Consider the following 23,844-nt stretch of genomic DNA (forward strand, 5'->3'; position numbering starts at 1 on the left):
GCAATGTTTGTGTCTATCGATTTCGTTACATGGTACTTTTGATGAGTTGTATGTGAGACGGACGATACATATATTAAATCTCTATTCCGCGGTATGTTCTTCTGTCGATATATAAGACAGTGCTAAACATCAAATGTGCCTGTCCGTCCGTCTTTACCAGTTGAGTAGATATTTTGTACTTCGTTCGGAGTGTAGATTAATGAAGTATTAATTTACCACGTAAAGTAATCATTTGGGGTGTGAGAGTTGTTCTGGTTTATTGAAATATATTGAATTTATATAACCCAGTTTGTCTTCGATTGTCATGCTTCATTTACTACGAAATTGTAAGGGCCTTGTGCACAAAAAGGATCAGCAAACCTGAGTCAGGTTTTATAGCTGGGAAACCACTTTCACACTTGCAAATTATGGTCAGTTTTAGAGGGGGCGCGCGCACCTCTGGGTCCGCCTATATGTATTCAGCTTGTTGAGATTTTCTTTTTGGAACGTTTGAAAAATTCCCATCTCATCAAAATAAATCGAATGCCAGTACTATATTGGGTCGTTACTGTAATCAGATATTTTAATTTGTCCCAAGGCGGACATCAGGAGTTATTTCCCTTACGTTCCGAATGCATAAAAAGTGACTCGTCGAGCTACGATCAAACTTCAATATATTGTTAAAATTTCTATTTACGTTTATAAGAAGTTAATTAATTTTCAAAATAGTCTTTTAGAGTGTGAATTATAGGAAAAGACGGTTTGTCAATTTTGTTAAAATATTTAAGTAGCAGGATGTAATACTGATAGTTATGTATATAAAATTATTGATCCTAACTAACGGTAGAAGATAATTTGAAAGGTAGGTACTCCCGCCCAGTTAGTACCTACCAATAAAAAAACAAAAAGTAAAAAAATAAAAAGAACACCATGTTTTGAAGAAAGAAATGACTAATTTGAGAAGCGGCAGTTTGCAACACACTGACCAATTAATTTTAATTTATATCTAGCCAACTTAAAAGTGATGAAGGTGGTAATAATCATTTAATAATTTTGTGCAATATTAAAAGTGAACCGTATGTAATTGTTCCATATAAGTATTTAGGCATAGATCTACGTCCTTATATTTAGAGAAATCTGTAAATGGATGCCATATGAATATATCCTACCCACTGTCGTAGTCAGGACATCCTCGATACTCCAGGCGTTACAATTATCGTCATCCCTAGAGTATCGAGGATGAAGTCAATAATTACCCCATAATCTTCGTGAATGACATTCTATTTAAATTCTATATCATCTACTTTATTGTCAACACGTCAACTTTTTATCCGGAATAGAATGCCGAATAGTATTTGGAGTGGTGAAACATGAAATCTTAAACATATTGAATTCTTTTTAAAGGGAATTTTATTTCTATCTGTCAAATGAATTATTTTAATTGGGGTTATTTATCCATCATTAGCCGTGGTCATGTATTTGTTATATTTGAAACAGGTCTTATAGAAATGATTTTTCGTATATTTTGTATGGTGTACTGTGGAACTCAATTAAAGATGGACGCTTAAATATGTGAGAATTTAAAAAGTTCGGAGTCTTTGTTATGCGTTTTATTAATTTAATGTCGCATATCACGTGTGAGGGATTGAGAATGTAAAATGGTTGCTGTTTGGACTTCTTCAAACTTTCACTGTTTTGCCCAGTCTTCAATCTTCTCACAATATCCAATTCTTTCGATTGACTTACTCATTGTGTGACGGGTGAGGGCTTTAGATCAGTTTCCAATTCCTTCGATTGACTAACTCATTGTGTGACGGGTGAGGGCTTTAGATCAGTTTCCAATTCCTTCGATTGACTAACTCATTGTGTGACGGGTGAGGGCTTTAGATCATTTCCAATCTATTTACTTTGTGCGATAAAAACAATTCTGTTTAAATCAAACGTATAATTGACGAAGATCCGTCGCCGTAATCTATTACCTATGTATTTTGTTTCTGTTGTTTGGTTTGAAAATCTGAGATGGCAAACATCTATGATGTCTATGAAAAATTTTGTAAACATCACAATTAGTAAGTACGATCAATTATCGGTAGGTAATTGTGATCTAATTAAATAGCCTAAATCTATGTTAGGCCTATCTTTTTGGTCTGTAGGAGATTCGTGTTTTTAACTTGTTTTACGTGATTGTTAGTCCTCATCTACATTGTCAGTTCGTAAACAGTGTAACACCACTCTCCTATATATTGTTCCGCATCCCTCTGTTCATTAAGGACTCGACAAGTCTACACCTAGGATGTCTGCGTGCTTTCGCCTGTCAAGACAACGGCCTACTGTATACGTTACCTGTTGGTCGGGTTCTGGTGTAACAGTTAAGTAGTCTCGTAGTTTTTCCTAACACGAGTCCTTAGTTTTTAGCGTAAATCAATCAATTTTAAAAATTCCCTCCTTTTTAACGCTATCTGCTGACCTACTTATTAACATAGCAGATCCGCATTGCCTTGTGTGTGACGTCAATGCTCGACACCCCCTCTAGGGCAGCTCCTTTCGCCGAAACGTATAAAAGCTCGGCAGTGGCGGCGAAGTGTGGCTTTCTCGGCCCCCGACGGTAGAAGAGAATATCGTTATTTGGAAATTCTGCCATCACTCTTTTGTTTAGATGGCGACTCCTAACCCAGTGGTGAGTTTATAAAACAGCTGTACTAGTAATATTTCACACAAGTCTGTAATGAATCAAAATCAGACGATTTTAATTTTCTCCCGGCTACTGCGAGTGATGGTGAGAAGACTGATCTGTGTGGTATATGCAGTCTAGGCATTTCTACGTACAATAGTAAGCCTGGTACTGTCGCGACGTATATTATACCTCACACCGCTTTCTGACCTTGTTTAGAAATATCCTTTTGTGTGTTTTCGCATCTGTGTTATCTGAGCTAATCTTAAAACGTCCATCACTTATTGTGTCAACATGTCTGTGTAACAATAACACTAACTGTACAGCACTGTAGTATCGAAAATACCTTGTAGTAATCACTTTTGTAATGGCCACCTGGTTGTAGCATGGGGATTGGCCAATTTCTACAGTCTGAAGAAAGCAATATTAGTCAGTTCAGCTTAATACAAATACACAGATGAAATCAATCCACAATTTACTTTCACGAGTCTACTGAATTTTCCAATTTTATTGCTTAAATCAATGAGTACCTCAAAGTAAAATTTAAGTCTTTTCAGAAATTAGGAGTCCCGACAAAATTCTATGGACTCCAAACTCGCATCTAGATTTATCACTGTTTAATTCTGTAATGTAGAAATACAGATTTAATCCTCAAATATTTCAAGATGATGTGAAGGCTGACTTAGTGTCATGTTAAAATAATTTTTTTTTTCAGTTTGGTTTTTTAATTTGATATCCGGGATGTCATACCGGGCACTATTTAAGTTTGGGTACATGACATTTTAAAAATCAACAATACTATATTTATCGAGAAATAAATACATCCCTATCTATTCTGTTCAGTATCTCCCATCCCATTCACTGATATCAGGTTATGTATTAATATATTTGGTAGCTACTGCCTTGCCCAATACTGCAGCTGCCACGCAGTTGGCGTAAAAAAACAAGTTTGAAAGAAAACATTATCAATATGATGCGTTTAGTTGGAGACCTAACTCCACATCAAAAGTATGAAAAATATTGATGACCAAAGCACAGATAGATTGCATAGACCAGTGCCATAATATGTACCAGTAATATAAACCAGTTCTGTCTCTTAGAGGGAAAAATGTCACCTGGTGGACTTAGGGAATTTTCTGTGCCGTAATGATTTGAAAATTGATGGCAAGATAAGGGATGTCAGTTACTGGATGTTAAGTTCTCATGTGAAAAAATCCTGCTTTTAGAGATTTGGGGACTTCATTAGGAAAAATAAACAACATCCACAACCTAAATGCAGTCCCTAATATTTGAACTTAAAAAACAAGTGTCAAGTATGCTTTCCATTGAATGTGTATTTTTAGAATGATCAACTTGTGACCATTTTCTCGAATGAAAGACCAACATGATTTTTATTCATGTAACTGGCTGCAGTCACCAACTTCACGTGTGGTTTCACTTTGAGAACCACCAGCAGCAAATATTTTTTCATTGTCCAATAAAATTGATCCTTTAATTTCATAAATTCGACATTTTTTCATAGACACATACGCATCTAAGTGGACTGAAGAAAGTTTCATGCCATGAAACAGAAAGTGAAACATTAACTGTTCACCAGAATTAGATTATAATTACTTTAGAAGTCCTGGTGTTTGCCATACATGTTAACTTGTGTTAATACTCAACATTTGTACTTGAGAACGGTTGTTGCTGGTCTTTTGTATGACATAAGGATAGTACAACATAGAGGGGTAACAGACACATACACATCTAAGTGAACTGAAGAAAGTTTCAGGAGAAAGTGTCCAATCAGAAGTTTGAAGCAGGAACTTAGCCCCCCCCTGCAGTCTATGATCCACATTGAGATTAAGAAATAATAATTATACTTTCATTACACATCTTCCCCTCTCCTCTCTCTTCCCTTCAAATTTTATGGGTTTGGATGTTCACATAGAAAATGACAAAGCAAGAGATGAAATAATGGTTGATCTGCGTCATTGATCTGACATAATTACACGTCACCAGCATTACTCAACAAATTGATGTTAGATGGGGATTGATCTTTCCTGTGTTTTTCTTGTGTTTGAGTAATTGTCATATTATTCTGCTTACTGTGTTTTGCCCAAGAGTTAACTTACAACACCAAATTTAGAACAATTTACAGACACTTGTGATAACAAGAAACGTGTATAGAAAACGGTTTATATATTGGATGTTTATTGTTGATAGTTTAGTCTTATATCTGAAAGGAATTGAACTTTTATGGCAGGGTTTTCCATAATTTTGTTAGTAGTAGGTTGTGTAGTGAAAGTAGGAGGCTGGCCTGCTGTTAACGTGTAGTCGTGTACGGAACATTATTACGGAACTGGATTGGTGTAGGCAGCCAAATGATCGAAGTAGCCGGTCAAATTGGCCGGCTCCCGGCTCTTAAGAAAAACCCTGTATGGCACTGAAAAGTTCAAAATATATTGGAATTATGTGCATGTATGGTTTGATGTTGAAAGTTTTTGATCGCATGATGAATTTTTTTGTGTGTCCTAAGAGCTGCCCATTGTAGATGTCAAAACTGATACACATATATGAGTTTCTTTATTACATCATTTAAAGTAAATTTATCAGTATCACAGAACTAATCAGTTTGTAATTGATATTTTTTTCAGGGAAGTGTTTACAGATCTGTAGTAGATGATGTGATATCCAATGTTCGTGAGGCATTCCTTGATGAGGGAGTGGATGAACAAGTTCTCCAAGAGCTAAAACAGGTAAGGGAAGACACCGCCAATTCTAAGTTTAACTTTAAAGGATGAAAATTTGAATCTTGAAATATTTTGCTTCTTGGAACATGTTTTACAAACAACTAATTTTGCTCTTTTTTTTGTTAAATATAACAAAGAAAGAAAAGATTATATGAGTAGAATTATTTTTATTTGTCTGTATTTTGCTCGTCGTTGATTTAGAATTTGAATATGCAAACTGTATAATCTGTTGATCAAAGATTAAATTTTGAATTATATAAACAGTTTTATGCAATTCTAATTTTTGCAGCTATGGGAGAACAAGCTTACACAGACCCGGGCTCTGGATGCAGCACCAGAACCTCAGGAGCCAGTCTCCTTACCAGCCACCATCCAGTATGCCCAGTTTACACCTCAGCAAACAGCTATTGCGCAACCTGCAGGTAATTTTGCCAAAAAAAAAATTTTAATGTATCATATTAAGCACTTGCGACATGGGAAGTATGTTTTTTTGAGGCATATTCTCTGCAGAAAATTCAATGAAGATTTCTTTCAACACACTAGTAAGATCTCTTTTAGTTTCCAGGTATGTAAGTAAACTTTTTATTTATTGTCTGTGAATCATGGGGAAACAACTCGGAGTTGACAGTAATTTTGTGTAACGTTACAGGTTTTTAGATATATTCTTTAAAAAGATTGCCCCGATATTGACACATTGTGCGATAAGAAATGCCAAAATTATGGATTATCAGCAACAACATTTTTCTTATGGGTTAGATGTGTTGCTGATATATCGGTGCGACTTATATGAGGACAAAAAAAAAATTGCTAGAATGAGAAGAAAAAATATAGAGGGGTCTTTGGTCAGATGTGCAGTATACATATAGACGAGAGAGAAAATCAGCAGACTGGAGGCCAAAAAGAAAAATTTGCAATGTACCAGTACTGCATTTTTATGAATACCTGCCCACCACATGTTTGTGACTAACACAGATCCTGTAGAATTCTCACTTGTAAAAATAGTTTAGTAGTTGATGTTCACAATTTTTTTTTCAGAAAAGTATATTATGGTTTTGAAATCATTTTTTACAGTGAGACCAGCAGGGATGGCCCAGACTGTCCCTGTACCTGTACAAATAGCTGCTGGAAACCAAGGACAGGAGATTGTAAGTTTTTGGACAAGATGATTTCAGTTGAATTATGTTCATTGCTGATCCCTAAGTCTGACAGAAAAATATATCAAGGTTTAGGAGATTTCTGTTGCTGGTATCTTTTATAGACTGCTGTAGTACTTAACCCTTTATCTCAGTGCTGTGTGACTTTTACGGGACTTAAAGATGCTCAATAATTGTTTTTCAACTATAAAAACAGTTCAGATATTTTTTTTTTAACTTTTGAAGAATTATGCTCTACAATACCTCAAGGAATTTATTCAAATGCATTAAATGTTTGGTGTACAAAAATTGTTATAATTGTTTCCTCCCAACAACCAGATTTCTAAACAATGTAACCAGTGAAAACGAAGAATACTGACAATTAAAACTATTTCAGAGTGCATCAGCTGCTGCAGCTGCAATGGCCTTGCCAACAGGACTGTTCCATCAACAGTTACAGACATTGGCTGCTCAGGGCCTGACTCTCCATCCAACAGGTACATTCTTGTAAACTTTCTATATAGTGGGTCAATTTCTAGAAATCTTTATCAACAAACACATCTGTAATTCTAAAAAAAACTGCATGATAATTTCTAGTTGTGTTCACTAAGCAAATACATTGCTGACTTTTTAAAATGTTACTACTGAAGACCTTGCCCTCCAAAGTAACAGCTCACAAACGTTTGCTGGATGTACGATACTCATGTTTGTTTTCATGACTAGTGTCACTCACTTGATACAGCCTCATGATAAGTAGGCTCCCCTGTAAAAATATTTAAAGAAATGCATGTGCAATACATTGGACAAACCTAAACTATTAAAGTACACCCATACGGATTCATGTAGCATTATCTGTCACCACCCTGATAAATCAGTGGCGAGACCCTTCATAACGGCAGGACACAACAGTGACTAAATCACAGTCACAAGCTTTGTGGAAGACATCATGGATGTAAACAATCGACTAAGTATAGAAGAAAGTTGGAGTCAGAATTTGAGAACAACCTACCCAGAGGGCCTCAATGTTATCTCACGATGCCTAACATCAAAAAGACTCCTTTTATGAAAAACAAACTTAAAGGAAGGGATATCCGACTACTACACATCAGATACAGCAGAATCTACACAAACATAAGGAAGCTATGGAGACATGCACATACAACACCTGGACTCATATTTTGTACATTTTGTACAGGTGTAAAATGTGCAAATGCACATATGTAGACATTAAACACCTGTGTAAAGAACAGAAGTTTTCCAAGACCAAAACAAACTACAGGCAACCAAGCTGGGAATTTAATGTCCATATGAGGCACTTACTCAACAACAACTAGATGAGATAATATTCAGAAGAAAACTAACCAGCACAGTCAGACCGCCAAATAAAACGCAGACCCATACTGGGCCCAGGGCTCTCGCACCCCATTTTGGGACTGGGGCCCGGGGCCCTTAGAATTGGGAAAAATAATGGTGTTTTCCTTAGAATTGAGAAAACTTGGGGTCTAAATTGGGAAAAAAAGTTACTATTATGCATTGGGAATGGGGCCGAATATCGGTCCTAAATCTGGCAGATCGAGAGCCTCGGGGCCAAATAATTATAATGTTAAAGGAAGACTTAGCAGGTTTGACGGGGACAACACCGTGTTGATCACCTAACTTATTAGAAGCAGAGGTTGTAGATGACAAGGCATTGAGATATCAAGCAGAATTGACATCCATGTTATGCTTTGGTTAAGATTTCAACTTAGTCTTGAACAATTGAAGTCTATATTTTGATTGAAAATTATGAAACCTTTTCGTAAACAATACGGCGATTCATTTTATGTCATGTACGTCTGATTAGCCAGAAGGAAAAATAGCATGTTACTGTATATCTTAAATATCATGTTATCATATCATATCATCTGTTAGCTTAAAATGTACTATACCGTAATTGTTAATAAACAGCTTAAAACAAAGGACTTTGTCACATGGTGTGATGTCATAATGAACAGTACAAATGTGCCCAGAATTTAAGTACTTCGAGGGTAAAGTTTCCCCTCCTTGATGAAGCCTAAGTATGAGTGAACCCTGTTAACATGTCATAATAAAGCAAAAAAAACACTTCCTATGCCTGTTACGATTGATTATTTCTCTTAGTTTTCTCTATTCTTCAAGGGATACAATAAACCAACATAATTCACACTAAAAGTAACAGCATTGGTCCTACATTTGGTTCAAAACAACTTCCGGTATATTTTTAATTTTTTACGGAAAGTAACACAAGTAAGAACACAATTTTATACCACAAGGCCTTTGGTTTGTTCTTTTTGAGCAGGTAATGGTCAGTTTATCATCCAGGCCATCAATCAAGGTCAAGCTGGTCAGATGACAACACTTGCTGCTGCCCAGCAGGTCGGAGGTCAACCTGTCACCACTATCCCTACTGTTGTACAGACATCATCCCAGGTATAATTTCCTGATAATAGTCCAAAATTTCACTGACAAATTTATGTTGACTGGGGTATATACAGTAATTCTTAATATTTTCCTGATTTCAAGCTGAAACTTTTTTTCTCTGGGTTGGCCATACTGCTTATATACCGATGGGGCTCATATGGGGTGAAAAAAAATGGCAAGATGGAAGGAAAAAAAGGCATACCAGTACTGTGTTTTTAAGAGTATCTGTCCTCCATGTTGATTTAATTAATCTCCCCATTTAAGATGAATCCAAATTATATTTTCACAACTTCACAACAATTGCAAGAAGGTATAGTAGATGTTTAATATAGGCTATTTCCCCCAGGGGTCAATAGGTCATCACGAGGTCAAATACTGGAATGGTAACCATTTTTGTTTTACAATATGAATGGCTTTGTTTAACTTACAAGGAGAAATATTACAGGACTTTTAAGAATTTTGTCAGTGTGCAAGGCCCTCTGTTTGTAACAGTACAGACATAGATTGTTCAGTAAACTGTACATAACATCAGGCCTTACATCTGTATGTAGACAATCTATGAAGGTCTCAGGCCAAACAAGTCCAATATTTGCTATTTTATGTATTTCTTAATGACCTGATTAATTTTAGAAATACAGCAACAGAAAAAAGGATTATTTGTGCATAATTCATTTGCAAACCTTATCTTTAACTTATGATAATTGCCTTCTGTAATCTGTCATAGCAAAAACTTTGAACAATATAGTGGTTACCGTATCATAGGAAGGGTGTGGCTTACAATTTTTTTGGCTAATATGTAGATCGAATTGAAATTTTTTTTTTTATGAAAATTGGCTCTTCAGTCTACATACTGATGCAACATATAGCCGGGAAAAATGATAATTTTATTTATTCTTTTCTATTCTATTTTGCTTTTCAGCAACTGGTGTCTCCTTTTTGTGCTTTAGATCAATCTCTGATTAAAGGATTAAATTTTCTGTGATGATTTTTTTTTGTTTTCTTGTATTACAGAATCCACAAAATATACTCCAACTGGATGGGGCAAATGATACAAGCTCCTCAGAAGAGGATGATTTTGACAATGATGATGATGAGGAAGAAAATGAAGATGAAAATAAAGATGAAGAGAATGATGAACCCGGTGAGGAAGAGGTGAGTGCTGCATACATCAAAGATAATAAACCCGATGTGATCACTTGAGCAGATAAGATAGTTATATCAGTGTATATTAGAAACTAAGTTGAGGCCTGTGTACTAATGATTGAATGTACACTGTATCGCTGTATTGATATTAATTGTTAACATATTTATGTCATTGGTGATAAGACAGATACAAAAACACAATTTGCACAATATCAGGTGTTGATGATCAAATTTTTGTAGCCAAAAGTTTTCTTCATTGATAAGTAACAAGTTATCCTCTTGTCAACTTAACATCAGTATCTATCCATTTGTGTAAAGAAATGCCTGTGTAAGGAGAGATAACTCCAAATATATTTGAAGCAATGCCTGAAAAAAATGCATAATGTGGGCAGGAATTTTTTTAGTTGAAAATACTGAAAAATGCCTCTACTTGCATAATGTGCGCACCCAAGAATTCAGTCAAAATGATTTCTGTGAGCCAAGAAATCAATATCAAAACGTTAAGTGAACAGGTCAGTCCAGAACTTGTAGCATTTGCTATTGATATTTACCTTCTTCGTTTTGATGATAGGTACAATATGATCGAAGAAAATCAATCTGCTTCATGCCTGTGTACTTCTTGTTGTTTGATGTCTGTTTTATTGCTCTGTATCATACGCCAATTTAATTAACCCAAATTTATTTATCTTGCATACACAAACACTTGTCTTCACACTAGGCCTAATAAAAAATGTTCAGTGTTGAAATTAGGGGTACAAGTCATTATCTATTAATGACCAAACCAGGTGATTAAGATCTCCCTGAGTTTTCTTTTATGTCTTGCTGTCACACATGCCCGTGGCATCAGACATAAATAGAGGCTCCAACTCTGTTATATGCAAGCAATTGGTATACACAGCATTGAATGTACTGTTTGTGCACATCCCCAACAAGGACCTTTGTTTTCCCCCATTGATGATTGTTTTGGTTAGATCAACAACCAATCCTGGTGTTTTAATCAATTCTCACCTATTATTTGTATGTCATTGAAAAACGAAACCTGATTCCACATTGCTTATGAAGTCTTTCTTATTTATATCAACCTCAGTAACTATCACGCATATATGTCATTTACACATTGTTTAGCATTGTGCGTTTCTGCCTGGTGTTACATCAATTTGCTAGAACTGATAAGTAGTTGAGAAGTAGGCAGTAAGTGAATGACTTTCATTTCAACAGGAACCGCTGAACTCTGAAGATGATGTCAGCGACGAGGATCCTATAGAACTGTTTGATACAGAAAATGTGGTGGTGTGTCAGTATGACAAAGTAAGTGCATTGTTAGATCATAAATCTATAGCATTCCCAGTGTTGTAAAAACACACAGGAGCTTGCAAGGAAAGGATTTTTAAACAGAGATCATTTCAACTAGATTAATTATGATATCAACCGTCTTATTACAAAAAGGAATCAGCTTTTTACATGTCTTAAGTTATGATTATGTTGATGTCTTTTAACGAAAAATTTTGCTTTTCAGATTAACAGAAACAAAAACAAATGGAAGTTTCACCTTAAAGATGGTATCATGAATCTCAATGGCAAAGACTATGTGTTCCAAAAAGCTACTGGTGATGCGGAATGGTGACCTGGAAATAGAGTTTTGAGGACTGTAACTGTTCCAGACTTGCATGTCATAGTGATATCCAGTCTCCGGCCTAGGATACTTGTGACCTAATGTATCAATTCACAGAGCTGAGCTCATGTGGTGACTTTTGGCTAAGTATACCTCGGGAGGATGTTCAGTAGACTTGTCACTGAGATTGTGACAGCGGCCATTCGTAAGGTGCTATGAGAGGATAGAGGGACAAAAAAGTCACACTACTTGTGTATGTAGGAGAAAGTCCCTTCCATGGTATTACACCTGAATGTACTAATGTCAGCTTTATTTCAAAGAGAGACATTTATGGTTGTGTTCAACACGATTCAATTCCTGTAATTTACTTTTGTACTTCGGAGGAGTTGTCATTGTGTTTGGAGCAACTATCTGTTAAAAATCACAGATTTTATATGCATGTTTTTTCACGTCTGTTTAGAAGGGAATGCTGACCTGGTCTTAGATATTTGCAGATTTTTTGTATGTAGTCCTAGTTAGTGTTTTGTGATATTTATTGTCTTTTTTTTAATTTTTTTTAATAGATACATATATATATCAACCAAACTTCATGTACATTTCCAAAGTTGCTCTTTTCATTTACAATCCAATTGAGGCTTTTTAGTTGACCATATATTTTTGCAAAGACCTTCACATATTGCTGGAATACTTGTTGAAGGGCTAAGTTTTAGATGCCAGCTGTCTTGTTGCTTTGGCCAAATGAATATTTCTCATGGTGTCGTTTAGAGTAAATCAAGCTACCCTTAATCATTGAGCTGATCAGTTTAATTTTTTTTATTTTTAGTACATTTTAGCAAGCTGAAAATTACAACTGAAATTGCCAATAAATGCAACAATTTTGGTAGCCATTTTTGAATTTAGATGAAATTTTCCTTATTATTGATATTGTTTGAGTTGATACACAACTTTGGAATATATTGAACATTGAAATATTTTAAAACCAAGAGTGAAACAAAAGTAGTGTTGACTTAATCTTTGCCTAGCTGAATCTCCTTCAACACTATCACTAGTAATCTGGAATCAAAGCTGACAATACATCAGACAATCATACAATACAAGCATTCATGTAGATTTTATAATTAATGTACTACACAATGTATTGTTTTATTTTAAAAAGTGTAATAGAGGATTGATGTTCAGCCACCTGTGTCTGGAACATAAACAACTTCAGAAAAAAATTCAGTCCACTATGCATTTTACAAAAAAGTTACCAATTTTGCTTGTTCAAGGCAAGTCTCTGTAAAATGGCAGTATGTCATTTCTAAATATAGATGTTCAAAGCACTAGCCAATAGGCTGACTCTTGGGACTTCGAATTGATGGATCTATATTTGAACTGAATGTCCTACTTCCATCTACAGAGATGGATTGACCAATTGAGAAATATGCACCAAGAAAGAGTGAAATTTCACATTAAACTTTTGTTTGGTGCATAGTGGCCTTTTTTTCCTGTTTGACTTGTTTAAGTTCCAGACACTGGTGCCTGTGAATTTGATATTTGGTGTGCTGAAAGAATCCAGGCATGTCTACCTCAACAGAGGTTACCTGGACAAGGTTGGAAGACACAATCCCTCAGAGGAAATTTCTTGTCCTGGTCAGATTGCCAGGGTCACAAAAGAAGTTTTTTTTATGTGAAGTTGACATGGTTGTCTTAGTACGTCATGTTTAAGTAAGGATATGGGGTATATAAAACCTGGCAAAATTTTTTGAAACTTTAAGAGTTATTTCCCTTTGGCCATCGGCTGGTTGGAGAGGTTTTCTTAAGATTTTCACGTGTACAGGATAGCAAGTGTCTTCAGGGTTTTGGAGTAGCTGAGGAATCTCTTGCTGTTGGGGAGTTGAGTGTATTTTATGATGCAATACACTCACAGACTGAGAAGAAACTGCTAATGGAAAAGGAAATTTATCAGAAAACTGTACCTGCTTTCAGAAGAAAATGTGAAAGTAATGATGTCCATTTCAGTCTTTGATACATCATTTGTTTCATAACAACTGAGAAACAAAATTTTGTCTAAGAAACAGTCGGAGTATACATTAATCAATATTGTTACTTAGACCCAACCATGGGTTTAATTCTGTAAAGTGACATATACTTTTTGTATATGTGTGAATACATCTGTTACATTTTTGATACTGTTATTATGATACAGAGTTCATTTGTAGGTTATTCTTAATATTTTTCATACTTACAAGCATGAAATCACAGCAGAAATGAAAATTTGTGATTGAAAGTAAATGGTGGAGATTATAAACCATTAGTATCACAGTTTGATCCAGTGGTCTGGGCCTACAGTATATTCTGGACATTTGAAATATGAGTTTGTGGTGTACTTTATATTAGAACATCAAAAAAGAAACGGGAGAGAGAAAAAAATTACCAAAATAAGTGAATTGAAAAATGAGAGAGGATGGATAAGAGATTGCTGTCTGTTTTTAAAGATTAACAGGTTATTGAATGTTCTGATACAACTTATCACACAAGATTAAAACTTAACACTTTTACATTTTCACTTAATACAATGTAATTTATCATATCAGACTGATGCAAAGGCAAGGCTTATAGGACTGGCGTGTGATTGAAAGAAAATAGATAACATTCTGACTTCTGTATTATCGATCATGATGTCCAACAGATACAACTATGTTACGGTTTTGATTTCATCATCCAGAAAATATTAAAAGGGTTCTGTATAGACTTATTATTGCAGGGAAGATATTTACGACCATTTTTTTTTCATAAGATAATGAGATACAAGTGAATTCAATGTCCAGTAAAATAAAAATCGGGAAATTTTAATTTAGTAAAATAAAATATGATTTGAAATGAAATTCACAAAAAAAAAAAAAAAACTGACTCATGAAAATAACCAGCAATACTTTTTATCATATGTAAATATAATATCTCATATTTTCACATTGAAATCCAGGATGCATGCATTTCTTTACTATGCACAGAGATGCAAATTCTTCATTGAAATATTCCTGTATACAAGTTTACCTAGATACTGATTTGCTGAATCAGTAAAATACACACTGAAATATTTCTCAGGAGTACTCACTTTTCACCTACATGTCAGCATGCCCTGAAAAATGCATATCTGTAGCTCTCTGTCAATCTGTTACTTTATTGTAATATTGAGACAATGGTACTTTTACCTGTAGTATTTGTTCTTGGTATTTTGTTATCTTTATTCAGCAAGGCAAACGTCTGAAAGAATTATTTGATATATTTTTAATGTGTTGAAAAATCACCTTTTTCTTGCAAAACTTCGTAAGCACATTCACTACTTCTCTGGTAAAAGAAATTTAATGAAATAGTCGCCCTATTTCTCTAAAAGTTGCATTTACCACACATATTACTCCCGATTTACAAGAAATATATGATTTTTTGATACTTACAGAAAAAGTACAAGAAGGCACAAAAATTTGGGAACTGTAGGCCTTAACCGTTTTATCACCCTGTACGATACTTGAGTATGTTGGACATTTTTCTATATTCCGAGTAAAAAGTTATTTAACATTAGCATTAACTTAATATGAATTGGCTGAATACAGTTTTTATATACTGGATTTTTTTCATGTCAGTTCGTACCGATGACTAGCTCTTGTCGTTGTGATTTTTTTGTTTACTGATATAATATTCAAGAAATCTGGATTTTCTATACATATTTTTGACAGTTGTTAAAGGTAAATTTTGCAATTGAGTAAGATGTTTTTGATGATTTGTAGTCAGAGATTCATTCCAAAACCTGACGGAACTGTTTCGTGATGTTTGAAAAATATGTAGTTAGCTGTTTACATTAATTTCTAGTCGAGGTAGTTGGAGTCGGGTGAAGGGAATGTGTGATGGAGGTTGTTTCGTGGTATTTCATGTTTGTTATGAAAGATCATCGAATGAGAACCTGATGTACATAATAATAAGATAAAAAAATGATTATATTTTATTGAAAACCTGAATATCCATACAAGGTGGTGCATTTTATGTATAGACAGGTTTCGTGGAGGCATGTTTCCTTAAATTATGTCACAGTGTTTTGACATGTGATCAAGACTTAGTGTCTTGTGAACAGGAATCCTTTTTGGTTGTGTGAACACTTAGTGTTCACAGCAATATTTCTTATCATGATCAGCATAACAGGATAAGCATTATTTTTCATTTTGACAAGGTGAATAACCCTGTTTCATGGTGGAGAATTAAGGCACTGTGTTTCAGGGTGTTCACCAGTAATAACAAACCCGCCCCTTTTTTTTTGGTGTGAATGAATGTAGGTAAGCCATTTTAAAGGTCTGGATAGATGTTAAGAGACCTGCCCTGTTAATCTAACCTATATGGCAGGAGTGCTGTCAGGGGTATTAGGTCACTTGTGAGATGCTACATGAATGTGTGGTGTGAGAGAGAATTAGTGAGGAGTTATGATGATTATATGATGTGTAAACATTAATATTATTTTTGAAGTAATTTTCCTTATGTGATCATGGTTGATATGTATACCTTTCATGGGGAAAATAAAATGTATAAGAGTTAAGTGTTTTCTTTGTGTTTAAGTCACCTGAGACAACATACAGGTAACCTATTGTGGTTTTTTATTGTCAGTCATGGTCTGTCTGTCCATAAACATTGGACATTTTTATTTTTTCTCTCAGAAATTCCTGAACCAATTTTGTTGAAAATTTGCAGTAATTTTTCATGGCCAAAGGTTAACCAGTTGTGAATTATATGCTTCTCAACCTAAGGGGCGTGAGAGGCAGTGCTGAAATAGGTCAAATTGACTTGGATGAGACTGATCAGAAAAACAGAACGCGGACAGACAGACATCTTTGATTTTTACTTTGAAAGTTTGTTATCACTATTTCTTGAGAACTACTGTATAGATCTTTCTCAAATTTCATGTCAAGGATTCTTAAGGTCCCTTGTTGTGCCAATTGGGGTTTGAGACTGATCAGAAAAAAATGGCCAACAGGCAGCCATCTTGGATTTTGCCTAGTAAAGAGTGTTATTGCTATTTCTGAATAAGTACTAAATGGATATCTCAAATTTCAAACGTGTGTTCCATTTGGTTTCCTTGTGATCGTTTGCTTTTGGGACTGATCAGAGGAAACAAAATGACTTCCAGGTGGCCATTTTGGATTTGGCAGGTATAGATTATCATTAATTTCTGCAAAGGAATGTTCAAATTTCATCATTAAGAGAAAAAAAAAAAAAACAGAGAAAAGAAGGGAAAAGATCCAACTTTTAAAGAGCATATAAAGATCAAACAATGGTGGGTGCCAAGATCCCTATGGGATCTCTTGTTTTAAATCTAATAACTTATCAATAACCAACAGCACTTGAATTCTGATATTTGGCAAAAATTGCCTTGGTATAAAGCCCAACAAAGTTTGCCTTAAGAAAATACCTTGATCATACCCTGTCAGTGGTCAAATTTATTCAAACTTCCATACCGACTTCTCAATAACCAAAAGGCTTGGAATCAAAATATTTACTCTATGCGTTTTTGATATAAGCTTGACAAAATTTACCAAAAGAAATTACCTTGAACCATATTCATTTTCACATGGGTCAATTTTGTAAAAGCTTTAAAAGACTGCTCTCTGAGTATGTAATTATATTAAGCTGGTAGGTTTCTATGATGAATCGCAACAAATCTTCCAAAAAGGAATTACATTGACTCAAGTTTAATTTCACTAGTGCCAAATTAAAGATAATGATATGATAACAATTTCAACCAATTCCTTTCTGTAAGCAAAATGCTTGAAATCATGATATTTTGGTGAAAGGATTCTGGGAGAAGCCCCACAAAGTTTGTGAAAAGGAATGACCTTGACTGATATTCAATGTTACGGGAGTCAAATTTCCTAAAAACCTCACTGGCTGAGCCCCAGGACTGAAGATAGGATAAAATGGGGCCAAATTGACTACAATTAAAAAAAAAACAACTCCATATTCAGATAAGGTAGAATCAAATTATTTTCATGGATGGAAGGGTCTTGAGGTGCTTCTTGGTGAAATTGGAGCAAAATTTCTTTTAATAGAAGAAAAACTTGGGTTATACTTTCGGGACAAAATTATGCAATGAATATTCATGTTGTACCCATATAATACATAGGAAGTAATAGATTGAAAGTATGTTAGATCTTGACCGTCACATAGTACATGCGAACAGACTGATAGATATCTAAACATTCAATGTTACAGTATATAAATATCACACAGAGATATCCAGACTAATCAGGTTCTATTGTACACTTAGGCCAAAATATCCAGTCTAAAGAGGTTCTACTGTACACATAGGCCAAAATATCCAGTCTAAAGAGGTTCTACTGTACACTTAGGCCAAAATATCCTGACTAAAGAAGTTCTACTGTACACTTAGGCCAAAAATACATTGACTAATAAAGTTCTATTGTACACTTAGGCCAAAATACCCTGACTAAAGACGTTCTACTGTACACTTAGGCCAAAATACCCTGACTAAAGACGTTCTACTGTACATTTAGGCCAAAATATCCAGTCTAAAGAGGTTATACTGTACACATAGGCCAAAATATCCAGTCTAAAGGGGTTCTACTGTACACATAGGCCAAAATATCCAGTCTAAAGGGGTTCTACTGTACACATAGGCCAAAATATCCAGTCTAAAGGGGTTCTACTGTACACATAGGCCAAAATATCCAGTCTAAAGAGGTTATAATGTACACATAGGCCCACATAGGCCAAAATATCCAGTCTAAAGAGGTTATACTGTACACATAGGCCAAAATATCCAGACTAAAGGGGTTCTACTGTACACATAGGCCAAAATATCCAGTCTAAAGGGGTTCTACTGTACACATAGGCCAAAATATCCAGTCTAAAGGGGTTCTACTGTACACATAGGCCAAAATATCCAGTCTAAAGGGGTTCTACTGTACACATAGGCCAAAATATCCAGTCTAAAGAGGTTCTACTGTACACATAGGCCAAAATATCCAGTCTAAAGGGGTTCTACTGTACACATAGGCCAAAATATCCAGTCTAAAGGGGTTCTACTGTACACATAGGCCAAAATATCCAGTCTAAAGGGGTTCTACTGTACACATAGGCCAAAATATCCAGTCTAAAGGGGTTCTACTGTACACATAGGCCAAAATATCCAGACTAAAGGGGTTCTACTGTACACATAGGCCAAAATATCCAGACTAAAGAAGTTCTACTGTACACTTAGGCCAAAATATCCAGTCTAAAGAGGTTCTACTGTACACATAGGCCAAAATATCCAGTCTAAAGAGGTTCTACTGTACATTTAGGCCAAAATATCCAGTCTAAAGAGGTTATACTGTACACATAGGCCAAAATATCCAGACTAAAGGGGTTCTACTGTACACATAGGCCAAAATATCCAGACTAAAGAAGTTCTACTGTACACTTAGGCCAAAATATCCAGTCTAAAGAGGTTCTACTGTACACATAGGCCAAAATATCCAGTCTAAAGAGGTTCTACTGTACACTTAGGCCAAAATATCCTGACTAAAGAAGTTCTACTGTACACTTAGGCCAAAAATACATTGACTAATAAAGTTCTATTGTACACTTAGGCCAAAATACCCTGACTAAAGACGTTCTACTGAACACTTAGGCCAAAAATACATTGACTAATAAAGTTCTATTGTACACTTAGGCCAAAATATCCTGACTGAAGAGGTTCAACTGTACACTTAGGCCAAAATATCCAGACTAAAGAGGTTCAACTGTACACTTAGGCCAAAATATCCAGACTAAAGAGGTTCAACTGTACACTTAGGCCAAAATATCCTGACTGAAGAGGTTCTTCTGTACACTTAGGCCAAAATATCCAGACTAAAGAGGTTCAACTGTACACTTAGGCCAAAATATCCAGACTAAAGAGGTTCAACTGTACACTTAGGCCAAAATATCCAGACTAAAGAGGTTCAACTGTACACTTAGGCCAAAATATCCAGACTGAAGAAGTTCTACTGTATACTTAGGCCAAAATATCCTGACTGAAGAAGTTCTACTGTATACTTAGGCCAAAATATCCAGACTGAAGAAGTTCTACTGTACACTTAGGCCAAAATATCCTGACTGAAGAAGTTCTACTGTATACTTAGGCCAAAATATCCTGACTGAAGTTCTACTGTACACTTAGGCCAAAATATCCTGACTGAAGAAGTTCTACTGTATAATTAGGCCAAAATATCCAGACTAATAAGGTTATACTGTACACTTAGGCCAAACTATCCTGACTAAAGAAGTTCTACTGTACACTTAGGCCAAAATATCCAGACTAAATTGGCACTACTGTTTATACACCTAGACCAAAATATCCTGACTATAGAAGTTCTGCTGTACACGTTCACCAGATTAAAACGGCTTTAAGTGCATTTAGATCAAATACCTAGACTAACGTATAACGTGGTTCTACTTTACATATCGACTGAAATATATAGACAAAAGAGGTTGAAACTGGACACATTATCCGGAATACAACAACAGATCAGGATTCGGAACTTATAAACTTATAAATGTTCGGATGAACGGAGATCCATTCATCATTTTCTGTTATAAAATTATTCATATTAAAGACAAACAACATGGGCTGTGAACGAGCAGGTTAATTATATACATATATATATATTAATTTTGTTTTGAGAACGATATTCTAAATTAAAAACTTTTTTATACCTGGAAGTTCACGAACACTCATACTTCCTATATCTGCAAATGGAATTACAGATAATGATGATGATAAAAAAATCCTTCTGTGATGAATCAATGACACAACTGTTATTTTGTAACAATACCGATTGTCTGGGCTGTTCATTAATCAGGAGGAACCGCTGATTAAACCAAGCATTCGGAAGAAGTGATTTTCACAGGAAGTGGATCAGTGTGTAGTGAATTACTTTTCTAATTACTGAAAAGGCTAAATCTGTGTGTTAGAGAATGAGTTGGCCTGAATCAGTGTGTGGCATTTCTATCCTCTGACCCAATTAACAAAGTACATGTGATTTTCCTCGACAAGTTATATACATTTAATGTATTAATGGTAGAAAATCAGGTGGAGGCGAAATTTCGACCGGACTAAGCGGTCATTGATCTACCAAATACATATATTTACAAGTAAATTCTTTAGGGAAAATTATCAATTCAGTATCTGGTATATCTCCTTATCGCTTTGTAGATTAATATTTTGAAGTGTATCGCCCTATCGCCACTTCCTTTCGTCGACGTCGTTAACCCCCCACCTTCTTCCCTCCTTCTCCTTCGTTATCCTTCTCTCCTCTACACTATCCCATGTCATTCCATTGGAAGTACAACACTGACACGATAATTCGTCCAGTACTGGCCCGAACAACATGTCAGATGCCCCTGATAGGAATTATCTGATGGCCCATTAGCATGATCAGTACTAATAAGATCGTGCCTGCCCACATCAGTCAGTACCATCGTATGTAACCTTCCAACCTGCTTTTGTTTGTACAGGTCAGGCACTTCGGATTGGTCTGGTACCTTAGATACTTCTGCCTTGACATCGAGATCCTGTTGGAGAGGGTTTTTTTAACAATTCTGCTGAGACCATCTGTCTCAGACTTTTGGTTAGACTATCGTTTAAGACTGTCTGTCGGTCATGATTTCAACTCTACCATCACACAGAAACCTCAGGTTTGAGTGTTTCCACAGATAACACGAGTTAGACTGTCTTTACCTATACGTCCAGTTGGACCGTCACCTTATACATCAGCTCCAATGCCCACAGACACGTCCAGTTGGACTGTCACCCACCCAATACATCAGCTCCACCGTTCCACAGACACGTCCAGCTGAACCGTCACCTTATACATCAGCTCCACCGTCCAACAGACACGTCCAGTTGGACTGTCAACCACCCAAGACGTCAGCTCTTCCGTCCCACAGACACGTCCAGTTGGACCGTCACCTTTAACATCAGCTCCACCGTCCCACAGACACGTCCAGTTGGACCGTCACCTTATACGTCAGCTCCACCGTCCCACAGACACGTCCAGTTGGACTGTCACCTTGTACATCAGCTCCACCGTCCCACAGACACGTTCAGTTGGACTGACACCTTATACATCAGCTCCACCGTCCCACAGTCACGTCCAGTTGGATCGTCAACCAATACATCAGCTCCACCGTCCCACAGACACATCCAGTCCGTCAACCAATACATAAGCTCCACCGTCCTACAGACACGTCCAGCTGGACCGTCACCTTATAAATCAGCTCCACCGTCCAACAGACACGTCCAGTTGGACTGTCAACCACCCAAGACGTCAGCTCTTCCGTCCCACAGACACGTCCAGTTGGACCGTCACCTTTAACATCAGCTCCACCGTCCCACAGACACGTCCAGTTGGACTGTCACCTTATACATCAGCTCCACCGTCCCACAGACACGTCCAATTGGACCGTCACCTTATACGTCAGCTGCACCGTCCCACAGACACGTCCAGTTGGACTGTCACCTTATACATCAGCTCCACCGTCCCACAGACACGTTCAGTTGGACCGTCAACCAATACACCAGCTCCACCGTCCCACAGACACGTCCAATTGGACTGTCACCTTATACATCAGCTTCACCGTCCCACAGACACGTCCAGTTGGACCGTCACCTTATACATCAGCTCCACCGTCCCACAGACACGTCCAGTTGGACCGTCACCCACCCAATACGTCAGCTCCACCGTCCCACAGACACGTCCAATTTGATCATCATCCAAGACCACAGCTCTATCTTCTCCGAATGCATTTCTGGTTTAATTATCTCCACATATATCTCCAGTCATATGTTTTTCATAGACACCTCCAGTTGGACTCCTGGTTAAATACCATTTCTACAGACTCTTGGTTAGGCCGTCTATATAGACATATCTAGGTATACAATACCCCAGGACTTCAGTTAAACCGTCTCCAAAGACTTCAGCTATACCGTCTTCCAAGATTTCAGCTATTCCGTCACCCCCTACATCCCTGATTAGGCTATCCCAAGGCTCACCCCCAGGACTGAAGGTAGGGTAAAAAGGGGCCAAATTGATTACAATTAAAAATAACTCAGTTTTCAGATAAGGTAGAATCAAATGATTTTCATGAATGGGTGGAAGGTCTTGAGGTGCTCTCAAGGGACTCGGCACCCCTGGTCAGAGAGTCTCCGTAGACAACTAGGATTTATCCTTTCTATAGACACCTCCGTTTAAACCGTCTCACTTGACTGGTCAGACAGTCTCCGTAGACAAATATAATTATCCTTTCTATAGACACCTCCGTTTAAACCGTCTCACTTGACTGGTCATACAATTTCCGTAGACAACTATGATTTACCCTTTCTTTAGACACCACCGTTTAAACCGTCTCACTTCACTGGTCAGACAGTCTTCGTAGATAAGAGTTATCCTTTTTCTAGACACCTCCGTTTAAACTGTCTTCCTTGACTAACCTGGTTAGATAGTCTTCGTAGATAAGAGTTATCCTTTTTCTAGACACCTCCGTTTAAACTGTCTTCCTTGACTAACCTGGTTAGATAGTCTTCGTAAATAGCTATGGTTGATCGTTTATTTAAGGGTCTCACTTGACTGGTTAGACAGTTGTCGGCATTTTACCGAGTCCATATAGGATGTAGGACGTTTTATTAGACTGACGCGTTCAGAAAGTGGCAATGTTGATCGGTCTTCTGCCTTAGCACCACCAACTAAACTGATAGAATGTTTGATACGTGAATGAAACACAAACAAAGCAGACTTCACAACAATGTAATTTTTAATTTCTATTGATAATGCAAAAAAATAAATAACATCCTTACGAAATAAAAGGCAACCATTGTTGAATACAAATTCATGACAACGAGGCTACAATCTCCCTCATATCTCATTCGAAGTTTATCTCTCTTTTTTTTTTGCAATATAAAGTTGAATGAGCTCCCTAATTTAAAGAATAAAAAAGATAAAACCGGAAATTTAGTGGAACAGAACACGAAACATGTTTGTTGATTATAAGGGATAAAAAGAAAAAAATACACAAAAGGCTACAAAGGCGCTAGTTAGATCAATTACAGTTAATGTCGGTGATAGCAAT

The 23,844-nt window shown here is 36.4% G+C and overlaps 2 protein-coding genes across 2 annotated transcripts; both read left to right on the plus strand.

Moving 5' to 3' along the window:
* Positions 1–2,558: 2,558 nt before the first annotated feature.
* On the plus strand, positions 2,559–16,276 carry LOC132547357 (transcription initiation factor IIA subunit 1-like). Its single transcript, XM_060211117.1, has 9 exons — positions 2,559–2,656; positions 5,290–5,391; positions 5,675–5,807; positions 6,457–6,530; positions 6,916–7,015; positions 8,836–8,966; positions 9,969–10,109; positions 11,319–11,408; positions 11,617–16,276. Exons 1-9 carry the CDS (start codon positions 2,636–2,638, stop codon positions 11,722–11,724), a joined length of 900 nt encoding a protein of 299 aa, XP_060067100.1. The 5' UTR covers positions 2,559–2,635; the 3' UTR covers positions 11,725–16,276.
* Positions 16,277–21,150: 4,874 nt separating this feature from the next.
* LOC132547368 (uncharacterized) lies at positions 21,151–22,094 on the plus strand. Its single transcript, XM_060211128.1, has 2 exons — positions 21,151–21,203; positions 21,470–22,094. Exons 1-2 carry the CDS (start codon positions 21,151–21,153, stop codon positions 22,092–22,094), a joined length of 678 nt encoding a protein of 225 aa, XP_060067111.1.
* The last annotated feature ends 1,750 nt before the right edge of the window (positions 22,095–23,844 follow it).

Source organism: Ylistrum balloti, unplaced genomic scaffold, assembly GCF_031769215.1.
Source record: "Ylistrum balloti isolate Yb309-2 unplaced genomic scaffold, AGI_CSIRO_Ybal_v1 Utg369950, whole genome shotgun sequence".
NCBI lineage: Eukaryota > Metazoa > Mollusca > Bivalvia > Pectinida > Pectinidae > Ylistrum > Ylistrum balloti.

Excerpts from the sequence above, each read along its gene's own strand:
- LOC132547357 (XM_060211117.1), top strand. The coding sequence starts at position 2,636 with ATGGCGACTCCTAACCCAGTG. Across the intron at positions 5,392-5,674 it reads TTCTCCAAGAGCTAAAACAG|CTATGGGAGAACAAGCTTAC; the intron begins GTAAGGGAAGAC and ends TAATTTTTGCAG. Across the intron at positions 5,808-6,456 it reads AGCTATTGCGCAACCTGCAG|TGAGACCAGCAGGGATGGCC; the intron begins GTAATTTTGCCA and ends CATTTTTTACAG.
- LOC132547368 (XM_060211128.1), top strand. The coding sequence starts at position 21,151 with ATGATCAGTACTAATAAGATCGTGCCTGCCCACATCAGTCAGTACCAT. Across the intron at positions 21,204-21,469 it reads ATCAGTCAGTACCATCGTAT|TTGGACCGTCACCTTATACA; the intron begins GTAACCTTCCAA and ends CTATACGTCCAG.